This window comes from Tympanuchus pallidicinctus, unplaced genomic scaffold (genome assembly GCF_026119805.1).
Source record: "Tympanuchus pallidicinctus isolate F22 unplaced genomic scaffold, pur_lepc_1.0 scaffold14, whole genome shotgun sequence".
In the NCBI taxonomy this organism is placed as follows: domain Eukaryota; kingdom Metazoa; phylum Chordata; class Aves; order Galliformes; family Phasianidae; genus Tympanuchus; species Tympanuchus pallidicinctus.
In genome coordinates, this window is record NW_026294659.1 from 16,701,745 (window position 1) to 16,714,939 (window position 13,195).

Consider the following 13,195-nt stretch of genomic DNA (forward strand, 5'->3'; position numbering starts at 1 on the left):
ACAGTTTAAGGCACATATTATATAGGGTATTTTTTCTTTTATTTAACACACTTTTCAGAAAGGTGAGTTGCTTTATTAGTGATGGTGTGAATTGTTATAGAAGCGGTCTTCCATTACAGACAAATGAAATGAAAACTTAGACCGCATTAATCAAGACTACCTTCAAGTCAGACTCTTGAAGGAGGATGTAACTGACTGATTGCTGGAATAAATACTATATCCGTAACTAAACTAGGAATCTAAATTTTTTCATAAAGAATTACATACTCATGTTTTGATAGAAATTTCCGTTCAAATAATTTAGCCTATAATTTAATATTTTGTTTCTTTTTTAAGAGCATAATGTATGTATTTAATTCTAGGAACTGAGTGTATGTGACGTACATTCATGATAAGCATTTTTCTTGCATGATTCTAGTTGGAGTATGTGCATATGGTTCTGAATAGGTCCTGTTTTAGCTTTGACAGCAGAGGTTTTTACTCTTTGTAGTAAACATAGGTATGGCAGCGCAAGTCCTAATATAGTCTCAATCAGAATGTACTCCTATATGCCATAGTGAATTTTGGCTGGTTCATTCAGCAGTATTGCAAAAATCACAAGATACATATAGGGTAGGTCAGGTTGGAAGGGACCTTTAGTGGTCATCTTAGTCCAACTCCCTTCTCAAAGTAAGGTGAACTAAGCCAGGTTATTCTGGGTACAAGTTGTATCTACTGAGAACTGGATCCAGAAACTCATTCTAACTGGATCTAAGAAAGCAGGATTGTCTGTCATCTGGAAGCTGATTTGATAAAGTGTCTTATGTATCACAGAGTATTCCTTCCAGTTACTGTAAATGATGTGGTGATATACCTTCCTGGGAAATAGACAACTGAAACACAAGCCTGAATCCTAAACCTCTTTACCTGTTAGAAATTGTGCACTTATCTGAAGTAAAGGTAACTTTTTCGTATCTTGCACTTCACAATCTGAATGTTGAATGCAAGGTTGTCATGAGCACCAGCGTGTAAATGTTGAGGTTGGTGCTACAGTATATTTATCCTATAAGTGAAGAGAGTAGGTTCAGAAAATTTGGTGTAGACCCTTTAGATTGCTGAATCACTTAATTACAGATGTAAGCTTCTGATCGTGTGATTTTTTGAATTAGTATGTTATAAGAGTTCTCTTTGTTTTAAAGACTGCTGTTAGAATATCTACAGGATATACTGCAAAGAAAACAACTGCTTCTAGCAAAGTTCAGAACAAAGGGTACCTGTACAAGTCAACATCTTTAGCTTGCAACAAACGGGAAGTGATTTGACTTAACTTGCAATTAGAAGGGTCAAATTACTTAACAGGTACAGTGTGGGGTAAGAGTGCACTAGTATAACAGTTTAGCTGATTGATAGACTCTAATCTATAATAACTCAAATCACTAATGTCTCTTTGCTCCTGTTTCCATTAGTGATAATGCACCATTGCTGCGTAATGCCTGTTTGTATCTTATCTAACAAAGATAATCTGATTTTTTTTCCCATGCTTCAAAGCACAAAAAAGTCCTGGAACACAAAGAAAAGATAACTTAGGTAATACAGACACATGCTTTGTACTAATTATAATACAGAAATAAGTTGATTTTGAAATATGTTCTAAGTCAGTGGTTTCTAATATCTGTTCCAGTACGTAGTCAGCCTCCACTTTCAACTGGATTTCCAAGTGCAGGAACTGTTGGATATGCTACTGCTCGACCGGTATGCATTCTTTTGCGAAATCATTTTCCTTTTGTATTTCTATAGTTTATTACATTGGTGGTGTGTTGGTTTGTTTTCTTTTTTTTTTTTTTTTTTTTTTTTTTTTTTTTTTTTTTTTTTTTTTTTTGTGACAGATGCAAGATTAAAAGATGAAAAAAACATCTAAGAGATGCTTTGTTTTTCAAGCTTAAGCTCGACCCTCTTTCACATTTGAGTTGGTGTGACGTCCTTTCCTCAGGTTGTTTTTTTGGGCAGCATTTCCTGTCACAGCGTTCAGCACCAGGGACAGTAACCGCTGCCTGCTCAGTTTCCCTTCAGGTGGTCCTGAGGATTATTTTACACTTAGTTTCTCTTCAGTTTAGTGCGTAACTTTCAATTTGAGTTTTGGAAATTAATCATTCTGCCTACTTTCTAAATATTAAAATAAAAAAATTAAGCCTGGTGACACGTATCTTGGCAATGACAGTGAAGTCAGGTATTTCAGAGGTTATGTGCCATGAAGCATGAGATCATTGTTAAATGGACTCAGCTAAGCTTGGTGATTCAGAAGTAAGAAAAAGTACATCTGGCATGTACATGTATTAAAAGTAGCCTAAAGTATAATACTTTTTTCAAGCGGTGACGTTTATTTGCGTATTTTTAGATCATGTTTGTGTAAAGAATTGTGGATTAGCTCTGAAAACCATTTCTAGGGCATGTGTTGTTACTTCTTGTGGGACAATATATAACACACAAGATTCTAGAGGAAACAAATTTTAAATTATTTTTTCTCGCGATAATTGTTTTTTTCTGAAATCTATTGTTTTTATTCTAGTGCTTTACATTTGGCTTTCAAGTGTTAGTAACTCATTCAGCTCCTGTTGTAACCTACAGTAGTTTCCTGTTTCTATTTAAATACACATGCAGGTTCTTTTAGTTTGTTTTGAGAGAACAATTTTATTCCTGGCATATAAGCTTCTTCGGTAAGACTCTAGTCTTCAGCTGATGCAGAATGTATGTTTCACTAATCCTTCTTGCTGGGGAACAAGAGTAATTTTTTTCCAATTAGCAAACCTACATTTGTTAAAAGAAATAACCATAGTCTCTTATCCATACCATGGACCTTCTGTAAATAGACCTGACTGTAACTGCTGTTCACGAATTGCAGGCTATAGTTACAACCCAAATGGTAGAGAGTGTCTACAACCTGTGTTCGCAATGTGTTATCAGTGTGTGCTTACTAAATAAGATACTTACAAAATAAGGTTCTTGTTTTGTTTTTTTAAATATTTCACAGACTTAGGTCAAATTCAGTTAATAATTGTGACAAAGCAGTAGGTGATTTAAATGTTGTTATGCTGGTAAATATTATATAAAGCAGAAGACTTGTAAAAATCCATAGCTTTGACTTGAACACTCTATTTTGAGAAAATACTCTCTAGTTGTATATATGCATGAAAAAATAGCTCAGCTACTATTATCAAAGAACACATTTTTCACAACCCTAAATTATCCTGAGTCAATTACTGGTAGATGACTACAGATCTGAAGTTGAATTTACAGTCCTTTCTCTTTACCCATTCTTAGACTATTCCACCTCGAGCTGGAGTTATTAGTGCACCACAAAGCCATGTCCGCCCCTCTGGTGGAAGACCAACACCTGAACCTCAAACCAAACCAGCTGAACCACCAAGGAGTAAGTTTTATTTCTTCCAAAGCATATATATGTATATACGTATACGTGTGTGTATATAAATATATATATATGTATATATATGTATACACATTTAGAAGTTAAATCTAAATGTCACTGTTTGATCAAGAGGTGCTGCTGTTTCTGGTTTTAACGTTTTGCTGTCTTCGTTTTTCACACGTCTTCATTTTTTACTACAAATGAAGGATTTCAAATGCAGTAATATCTGAGTCTGTGTTAGTGCTGATCATCAACCAGTATTGTAAACTTTTACCAGATAGTAGGCAGCACTGGGAAGTCTGGGCTCACAAGGTTGATTCCAACAAGAGAAATTCTCATATCAGATTGCTGCGTTCTGGTCTAGGCTTATCAGCCTCTCTGATCAGAGGTGTTTATCACAGATTGTTCTCTGCAGTGGTTGGTCCATAATCATATTATTTGGCATAGGAATTATGTTTCACTCCCTAAGTTAAAAGATAAAGCTTTTTGGGGTTTTTTGTGTGTGTGCTAGTGTCAAAAATGCACTTTATAATTGTGACATCAAAAATATGCTTAAATGTAACTGAAGTACATTTAAGAATAGCACATTTTTTGGCTCTGTTTTCTGGAGTAATATTTTTAAGGGAGATATGCTGGGCTTTTGACTTCTGATCTAGAATACCTGCTTTTTCTTGCAGCCATTCTTGCTGCAGTTCTGTTTGGTGCTTCCACATCCACACGTTCTCATTCATGCCATTTTTAAAGTTTCCATAACAATTCTTTTCATTGAACAATACTGAAAATATACTTGCAGGCTCCCCATTGCTTCCTGAACCACTAAAGCCTCAGGCTGCTCCTGCCCAACCCGTGACTCAGCCACCATCTGCACTAAAGATGCAAGAGCCTTTGATACCTGTGGCATCACATCCACCTCAGACAAGTGCCCCACCAAGTCTGGAACCCCCCCCACAACCACCTCCCCGTAGCCGATCATCCCACACTTTGCCTTCTGAATCTGCTCCTTCACATCAGCAAGTAAGTTTAAAAAAAAAAGTCTATTTTTTTTTTAATTAAGTAAATTAACATTTTGTACTGCATGCTGTAGATTTATGAGAAACTCAAACAAATAAACAAAGAGAAAGGTCATAAGATTGGATCCATAATTCGGCTTCTGGTTGAGTAGTACTTAGCGGCTTTTGTGTTGTCTTGTAAATAACTGAGATCTTGAATACTAAACTTTTAACTTAAGATTTCTTAAGACAACTTATGAACAACTTGTTCTTACAATTATGTTGTCATGTCTAAACTTATTCGCTAAAGGCCAGTGGTATTAATTTCTGCAGCATCAAGTGTTAGGCCAGATGATCCCCACTTGTATAAATGTGTGCATTCATTGAAGCTGATAGATTTGTGCCATCTACTATCAAGAGTAAATTACTTTTTTTTTTTTTTCCTGGCAATGTGTTGGGTTTTTTTTTAGCCTACACTCAGCTGTGGATGTTTATGACTACATAAGTTTTACATCAGCATTTTAGATCTTACCTCATCTCTACACCTGAAGCCCACTTTCAGAAAAGCTGTTTGGCAATACTTATTTTGTACAACAGCACAGCAGCCTCCCTGAGATGATGATTTTGAATTCTATTAGAACATTTTTAAATGCTCTTCCTTTATTTCTGCTGTACCTCTCTCTTTACCTGTTAACTTTTTTTTTTTTTTTTTTAACTTTGGCTGAAGAAGGAGGATGTTTGTGAATATACACGTAGCATATCAGGACTTGTGAAGTTTGCTAGAAAGCATGAAGTTTTTGACTGCAGAGAATATACATATAGGCATAAGGTACTTGAGAACGTACCACTGTCATGAATAGAAGCACACAGCATTGTGTTGCTAAAGCTGCACACCTTCTATATGTAGCTTTACCTCTGAAAGTTTTGTGAAAGCAAGCTGCTCTTTCAAAATTACTGTGAAATTACATTTATCTGTGCACATTTACAGCATTCACTATTATGCTTAAAAGCACTGTCAACAGGTTTTTGAGCTGCCTAACGCTGCAGCTGTGTTGTTAATAATATCCCAAACATTTTAAAACTAATTCAGGTAGCTATAATTTTCTCTGCAGTCACTCTTCTGTGACTACCACAGGCTATGCAATCACAAGGAAAGCCCACTTTGAGTTTTGTTTATTGTCTCCAGCTTAGAGTTCTTAATTTCTTTTTTCATTTTTTTAAAAAGAGTAAGATAAGTGATGTTTCTTTCATTTTTGATTGCCATTTACAAATATGGATTTTTCTCAGAAAAGGTGTTTAAATAAAAGTAGTCTCTGTTCAGGGGCAATGGATTCCGAGCCTGTGCTTTGATTCAGAGCTTGACTGTGATATTTAAGAAACTAAACTTTTCCTTTATAAAAATAATTGCTTCTATACAGAGTGCATATTTGGGACTTCATAGGTCACCAAGAAATATATTAAAAGAGCAAAGTAGTTACTGTAAATAGAGAGGATTTATTTATTCTAAATTAAGACGGTTTTGGTTTTTGATTGAGAAGTTGTGTAGTTTTTCAGATTCAAATGCTATTACTGTAGCTGGAAGGTTATATCAGCACAGTTCCCAGAAGGAAGCTGTGGTGTTTTTTATATTAATGGGTGATTAGAACTAGACCATCCATATGCAAATTTCTCCATAGACTATTTTCACAAAGCACAAGTCAGCTGCACAATGAATGTTCATATGGAAATAAAATTAGAATTGGCTCGAGCTGTTTTTTTGAACTCTTAATGATGAAGTTTATAAATATTACAGTAAAATAAATTGAAGTATTTATTTCATTTTCATATTACGAAAATATGTTGTTGTTAAAACAAAGTATTTTTAATATGAGATTGCTTTGTTACTTGGATTTTCTCCCTAATGTTCTTTCCTTTGATGTCTGTTTCTCTTTCACAAGCAGGAGCAACCGTCAGGGTAACAGGTATCTGCCTATTTACCAATATTGTATGTGGTCTCCATCTGTTCAAGCAGAAAAGATGTATGAATCTGCTTTTCATACATCTGCAGTCTCATCCACATTAAAATCACCTGTCCACATTAATGGATTGACTGTCAAACCATAGTTTGCTTTTTCTTTTCATAATGCAGTAAAAATTGATAGTGTTAACTGTATTTACTAGTGACATAGCAAAAATTTTGCTTCATCATCTTTAATGAAATAGATCTTACATATGCTGTTTAGTCTGAATCTGCTGCTCATAGTCTATTTGGGAAAAAAAAAACAACCCAAGTAGGTGTTTGGAAGGGTGATTGCAGAGAGAATGGGGTTGGTCTCTTCTCACTCATGGTGGGATGAGGGGAAGTGGCCTCAAGTCGCAAAAGGGGAGGTTTAGTTTGGATATCAGGAAAAACTTCTTTACAGAAAAGGTTTTAAGCACTGGAACAGGCTCCCCAGGGAGGTGATTGAGTCACCATCCCTGGAAGTGTTTAAAAACCATTTGGATGTGGTGCTGAGGGACATGATTTAGTGGAGGGTTGTTAGAGTTAGGGTAGGATGGTTAGGTTGCAGTTGGACTGATGATCTGTAAGCTCTTTTCCAACCTGAGCAATTCTACGATTTGCATTTCTTAAAGAACAGAGATCTTACTGTTACCCATAGTAAAGTGAGCTGAATGTTACAATTAAAATGCTGTTATGTGGAAAATTTAAAAGCAAGTGTTTGCAGAATTATTCAGACCAAATTTTGCCTACAGTAAAGAGCAATCGGGATTCATAGTTTCTTTGGGATTTTGTATTTTTGATTACTTGGTGAATGAACATAGGATTTAACCAACTTGTGCTAAGCTGCATTTAATTTGGATTCATCCTATGGTTCAGTGTTTTACATATTTCCCCTTTGTTACTTGATGTCTTTGTTTTAGTACTGTTTTCTGAAACACTCTATCCTTATAAGATGAATAATTCTGTTTATGGTTTGGTAACCTTAAGCTTCATCTATTTTAGAACATCTCTGGTACTGCTAAGCCAGAGAGTTATGTAACTAATGTTGTTCTGATAAAAACACAAAACTTTAATATTTTTGTAAGTGCTGAGAGTCTTTAAACTCAATCACCCTTTTTTTTAATATTAGAAAGTAGATATATGGAGTCGTGCTTTAAACTGCTGACAAAAGAAATGCAGTAAAAACACTTTTGTAAAGGCTGAGGTTAGGCTACTTAATACTGCATTTCAGTTGATTTAGCTAGCATCCTAGTTCAGTGAAACTGTAGTTAACAATCTTCATGCTAAAGATCTAAACTGTTTTGGTATGTTAAAGTAATGTGTTAAAGTGACAGAGCTGTTCATGATATTGGAACTCTCAGAAGTTATTTTAACAGCCTTAATTGCTTTGCTTTAGCTTAATAAGGTGGAATTCCAAACTTTGTTCCGTCAGTGTTGTGACTCGCACAATCTGTAGGTAATAAATATTCTGCCTTTTTGGACAGTTGGAACAAGGTATAATAATCACGTTGTTGTTTAAAAGTTTGGTTTTAAAAGATAAGGAGAAAACTGTCTTCTCTATCTGGTTTTATTCTAAACAATGATAACTTGCCATTTTAAATCATAATGTGTTTTAAAAGAAAGTCCCTCCCCCTCCTGACAAGGATGATGATTGTAGCTTCACATGTCAAGAAGTATTGGAGATGCCTACAAAATAGACATCTACATAGAGATGCCTAAAGTACATACACTAATAACACTAATTTTCTCTTTCATTGTGATGCTTAAATATTGCTTTTAACATCCATGTTAGAAACTCTCCAATAATGAAAACAAGAGATTTTCTTTTACATCTGTGCTTGGTTATCACTTGTTTAGGATATAGCACAAGTTTCTTGAAGAGTTTCCAATACCATATCCAACAGAGCTTCTGGCCAGGGTTCTGAGCTGCGTGAAGCTGTGGGATGGGGAGTTAACTTGAGCTACTAGGAAGCTTTTCTTTGGAAAAGGAGCTAAGGGGTTTTTTTTGTTCCTGAAAAGAAGCAATCATTCTACAGTAAGCACATTGTACAAGTTGCAGCCAAGTTGTATTGAAGGTTCAGTTTAAGCCCAAGAGCTTCTTTTTTTCCCGTGAGAAATGGGGAGTTGATAATAATCTTAAAAACAGACAGTCATGTGATTACTAAGCACCTTGTTTTCTTTCCAGATTAAAACAAATGGAACCTATGGCACTAAACTTGAAACACAGTTAAATAGCGACCCTTTTGAAGATTTGTCATTTCAGCTGCTTGTGTCAAAGATGCAGACATCTACTCAAACATCAGCTGTTCCAACCTTAAACCAAAAGGAATCGATGCAGTTGCCTTCCGCAACACAAAGAAATTATATTTTGAATACTGTAAGTTGCATGCCAGCAATGCCTCCTGCTCCAACCCTGACCATATCCCAGGAACGCACGCGCAGCTCCCCAAATCCATTTGTCACTGGACTGAACCGCACAAATCCATTCACTGAAAGAACGCTTACTGCTGGAAACCCATTTAGAACAGAAACTCAAGCATCTGAAATAACTTCACATTCACAGGAAGGACACGCCGCTTTCAATCCTTTCCCTTTTCTAAATCCCCCCAGTTCTAATACGAGCAAGCCTGTATTTTCTGTTAATGCACCTGAGAACAGTTTTTGCTTGCGAAGTAGATCTCTCATGGTAAAAAATGTACAGCCAAAAGGATGGGTAACGTTTGACGAGGAGGATGACAATTTCCACGTAAAGCTAAAGCCATCTAAAAGTGTTCCAGATTTTAAGCAAATCGGTTCCAGGAAGTCAGCTGGATCTCCAGATTTGCTGGGCACTGAAAAAGATACTTTTCTTGGTTCAGACTTTACCTTTGGTAATGACTGGAATAAAAGTTCTACTGATTGTTTCTATACAATGCCAGCAAGAAGACCGCCTGCACCTCCTGTCCCATCGAGAGCAACCAGCAACAGATCCCCTGCAGATCCTTTCACTTCTTTGGCACCTAAGGTGTCACCAACACAAGATTTTACAGAAAGATAGATCTTCAAAAAATATAAGAGGTTATATTTGTTGCTACGTTTATCCAGTAGAATAATTGGGCATTTGAGATTATTCTGTGTGCAATAATTACTTGTCAAATGCACTGAAACTTTACTCGTAAACAGCCACTATTATTTGTGTATAGATTTTGAATATGTATATATGGTAGAGCACAAAAAATGATCTGAAGTTTATTAAAATCCCAGTGTAATAGTATTTGAATAGATGGAAAAGAAAGAAGGATGAGCTACTAATCTCAGTAAAATATACCAATCTTGGAAATAGTTTTTGCCTAGGGAGCTCTCTCTGTTCAGTTCCCCTTTGTGGAATTTCAAAAAAGGGAGCTCCCTGCTGGTAGCCTTCCCACTCCCTTTTTACTGTTTTGTTAATTGCTATTTATAAGTATTTACCAAAGAGCTGCCAAAGTTTATTGAGATTTGAATGTTGACAAGTATTGTTTAGAAGTTGTTTAATTTATAACAGAAGCTACAGAGATTTGTAAGGCTTATATTTGAATTTGAGGCACAACAAGAATAGTTTAATTTCAAAATACAAACAATACTTTGTATATTAATATATTCAATATTTGACTTTAATTTTCTGTGTCAGTACATTTCAGCTGTTAAATATTATTGTGACATTTATTCACCATTATTAATGCAGAATTACTGTTCCATATCATCCATTTATTCACTGCTATTTTAATTTTTTTTTTTTCCCACAAATTGGAAACAACTGATACAAGTTTTCCCTCAACCTCTGGAAAAAATCCCCTTGAATTTTGATAAATCAAGCAGTCTTTTACCAGTTGCAGACAACATACTGCCATTAGCTCGTCCCACTCTTCTTTCATGTGTTGGAAGGGCTTTCTTGTCCTACAGAAGGACCTGGGTGAAGGAACTGGCAGTCGTGTTCAGCAGCAGAGGAGAAAGTCACCTTACATATTCGGGCTGTCCTCCCAGCATCCTTCCTGTCTACTGTTATACTTACTGCTGTATTTTCAAAACCTTGCCTTCAAAGAAGAGAACATTCTCTGAGCTGAATGATATCATTCTGTCACTTTTGCAGTTAAGCTGAACAAGTGACCCTTCATCCCCCAGAGGCGGTGACTGTCCCGCGTTTGGTGCTGCTTTGAGGCTAGCAAAGCCTAAGTCATGGTTCTGCATATTATGCTAGAAAAAGGCAACTCTGTGCTCTTATGTTTTCTAAAGCTCGCATAACGTTACATAAAATCTAATATTTTGTTATCTTGAGGCAATTTAAAATAACTGATATCCTTAGCTCTACTTACACATGCTAAGAGCCCCCTGCCTTCTCCCTAGAAGTCACACTATCTGGGCACGTAACTTCTACATGCAGTTGTGTACTTCTGTCAAAAGCTGAACGTGGCACAATGTTGTCATCTCTTGGGGGACTGCAAACGCCTGCCTACTACGCTCATTGGCTTTACTTGCAAACACGCCAACTGGTTCTGCAAAACCAGTGACCGAAACTCAACGTGTCAGCATTGTATTTATAGCAGCAAAATACACAGTGACAGTACTTTTTAAAAATTCTCAAATGCTATTAAAAGATTATTTATTAAAATAGTCCACTTTTTCTTTGACACCGTCTGGTTAGCCATGAGCTGCAGTTGGATAGAGGAGTGACTATAGTGAATTTTATATTGTGCTTTTTTTTCTGTTCAGCTCATTAAACAGTACTTGTACATTTTAAACAGCAGTGCTACTTTAATCTTTGTGCTTCGGTATGTGGATTACCTTGTTTTACACTGTTGCTATAAACATCTGTGTGATCAGTGTTTTGGTATATTCTTACATTAGCAAAACATTTTGGGGGGGGAAACTTTTTCCTAGTGGGAGTTACGTGATAAATATGTTCTTTGTTGAATATTTAATTACAGTGATTGAAAACTACTGTCTAAAATGCACCTGGTATACAGCACCTCTGCACTATACAGGATTACGGAGATGGACAGCAAAGTACTGCAAAGATCACGAGAGCTGCTCCAAAAACTGTAGTGTGTGTGTATATATATATTGCTAACCACTGTAACGTGTATTAACGAAAAGAATTACTAGCAGAAGTTCTGAACATACTATGAATTAAAAATAGAAACGCTCAACACATTCACACGAGTTCCATGTTCCCTGTGGTAAACTGCTCTGTTAAATGTAACAGTTTTATTGCTTGTGGCACACAATATCTATGGCTGTATACTTTACAGAACTGCAGTATTGAAACTCGGTGGCGTACAACATTCCGTATATACCCTGTGGAAGGCGGTGTTGTATTAACCAAATAAACATACTGCCCTTAAGAACTCACCTTTTTATTTTCTCGTGCTGGATACTTTCCTCGGGCGCTGTTTATCAGAGCAGCTCTCAGATGTTGCTCTGGGGTAGAGATCGCACTGGCAGAGACCTGGCCAGCTGTAGTCACTTGGCAGAGCCTTGGAAATGCTCTGACCGCTTTGTGAAATGGACGTGATGTAAACCACAGTCCTTGGTAAAATGGCCAGGATACAAGGCAATGTGGGATGAGTTTGCTGCTTAACACCTGGTGTTTGCTGAGGTCAGGGTTGGTCCTGTCTGCACTGGCACTTTTGTACCTCCTCTTGTTCAAGCTGAACTGGATGGCAAAATGACTTTTTCATCTCAACCCTATGAATGGTTAACAGCCTTTTAACACATGCAGTGCTTATTTTTCGTGATCTCATGGGTGTAAGAAATTTGACAGTAAAGACTAGGCCTTCCCTTTTGCTGCTGAAGGACAGCTGCAGCCCACTCCATGCCCAAGAGGCCAGGCTCCAAATTGCACAGACAGGGAGGCCCCAGGGTCTCCACCACTGCCTTGCTTCTCTGTGCACCGTGCTGCCTTGGCTGTTGGCATGGTGGCTCCTGCTTCATAGGATCACAGAATATCCCAAGTTAAAAGCAACCTGCAAAAACAGAGTCCAACTCTGGGCTCCACACAGCACCACCTAAAATTCAAACCCTGTGTCTGAGTGTTGTCCAAACGCTCCTTGAGCTCCATCACTGGTGGCCGTGCCCACAGCCCCGTGCAGCCCGTTCCCCGCCCACCGCCCTGTGGTGCAGCCCCTTTCCCTGACCCCCAGCTGCCCTCCCCTGACGCAGCTCCATGCCGTTCCCTCGGGCCCTGTCGCTGTCACACAGAGCAGAGCTCAGCGCTGCCCCTCCGCTGCAGCCGCCGTCAGGCCTCCCCTCAGCTCCTCTGCTCTGCGCTGAGCACAGCGAGGGGCATCAGTCACTCCTCTTATTCTTACCCTCCAGACCCTTCACCATCTTCATACCATGTAGGTATGGTTGGCTCTTTGGCTATCAGGGCACACTGCTGTCTCAGATTCAATTTACCATCAATCAGAACCCCCCGATCCTTCTCCATGATGCTCTGCAGCCCATCACCCCCAGTCTGTACACACACCCAGGGATGTCCTGTCATGGGGCAGACTCCAGCACTTGCTCGTGTTCAATTCTATGTAGTCAGTGACTGCCCAGCCCACCCATCTGTCAAGCTCTCTCTGTAAGGTCTACCTACCCTCAAGGTTAGTTTTTTCAATCTAAAAGTTAGCATACATTTGCATTCTGCATCCAGACACCTTCTCTAGATCTAACCTCTCCCTTACAGATAGAGCACTTGATCCTGTAGAGAGAGATGTGATTTAAATGGCTTAGAGAACATCACTGACTTTCTTGGATTGCTTTCTAGATTTCTAAAATGCCAAATAGCAGCATAGGAATGAAATAAAAGAGGGACTGCACATC

At 37.7% G+C, this 13,195-nt stretch overlaps 1 protein-coding gene across 15 annotated transcripts in view; it reads left to right on the plus strand.

Moving 5' to 3' along the window:
- Nucleotides 1–11,737, plus strand: part of SYNJ1 (synaptojanin 1) — a 60,265-nt gene extending 48,528 nt beyond the window's left edge. For 10 of the 15 annotated variants that reach the window (XM_052673918.1, XM_052673923.1, XM_052673919.1 and 7 more), the window contains 5 exons: nt 1,528–1,566; nt 1,661–1,731; nt 3,298–3,406; nt 4,197–4,417; nt 8,559–11,737. In XM_052673918.1, coding sequence (XP_052529878.1) covers nt 1,528–1,566; nt 1,661–1,731; nt 3,298–3,406; nt 4,197–4,417; nt 8,559–9,410 — 1,292 coding nt within the window. In that variant the 3' untranslated portion in view covers nt 9,411–11,737. Of the gene's footprint in view, nt 1–1,527; nt 1,567–1,660; nt 1,732–3,297; nt 3,407–4,196; nt 4,418–6,329; nt 6,354–8,558 lie in introns of all 15 variants that reach the window. The other 5 variants (XM_052673916.1, XM_052673917.1, XM_052673925.1 and 2 more) reach the window with 3 other exon arrangements.
- Nucleotides 11,738–13,195: the final 1,458 nt, after the last annotated feature.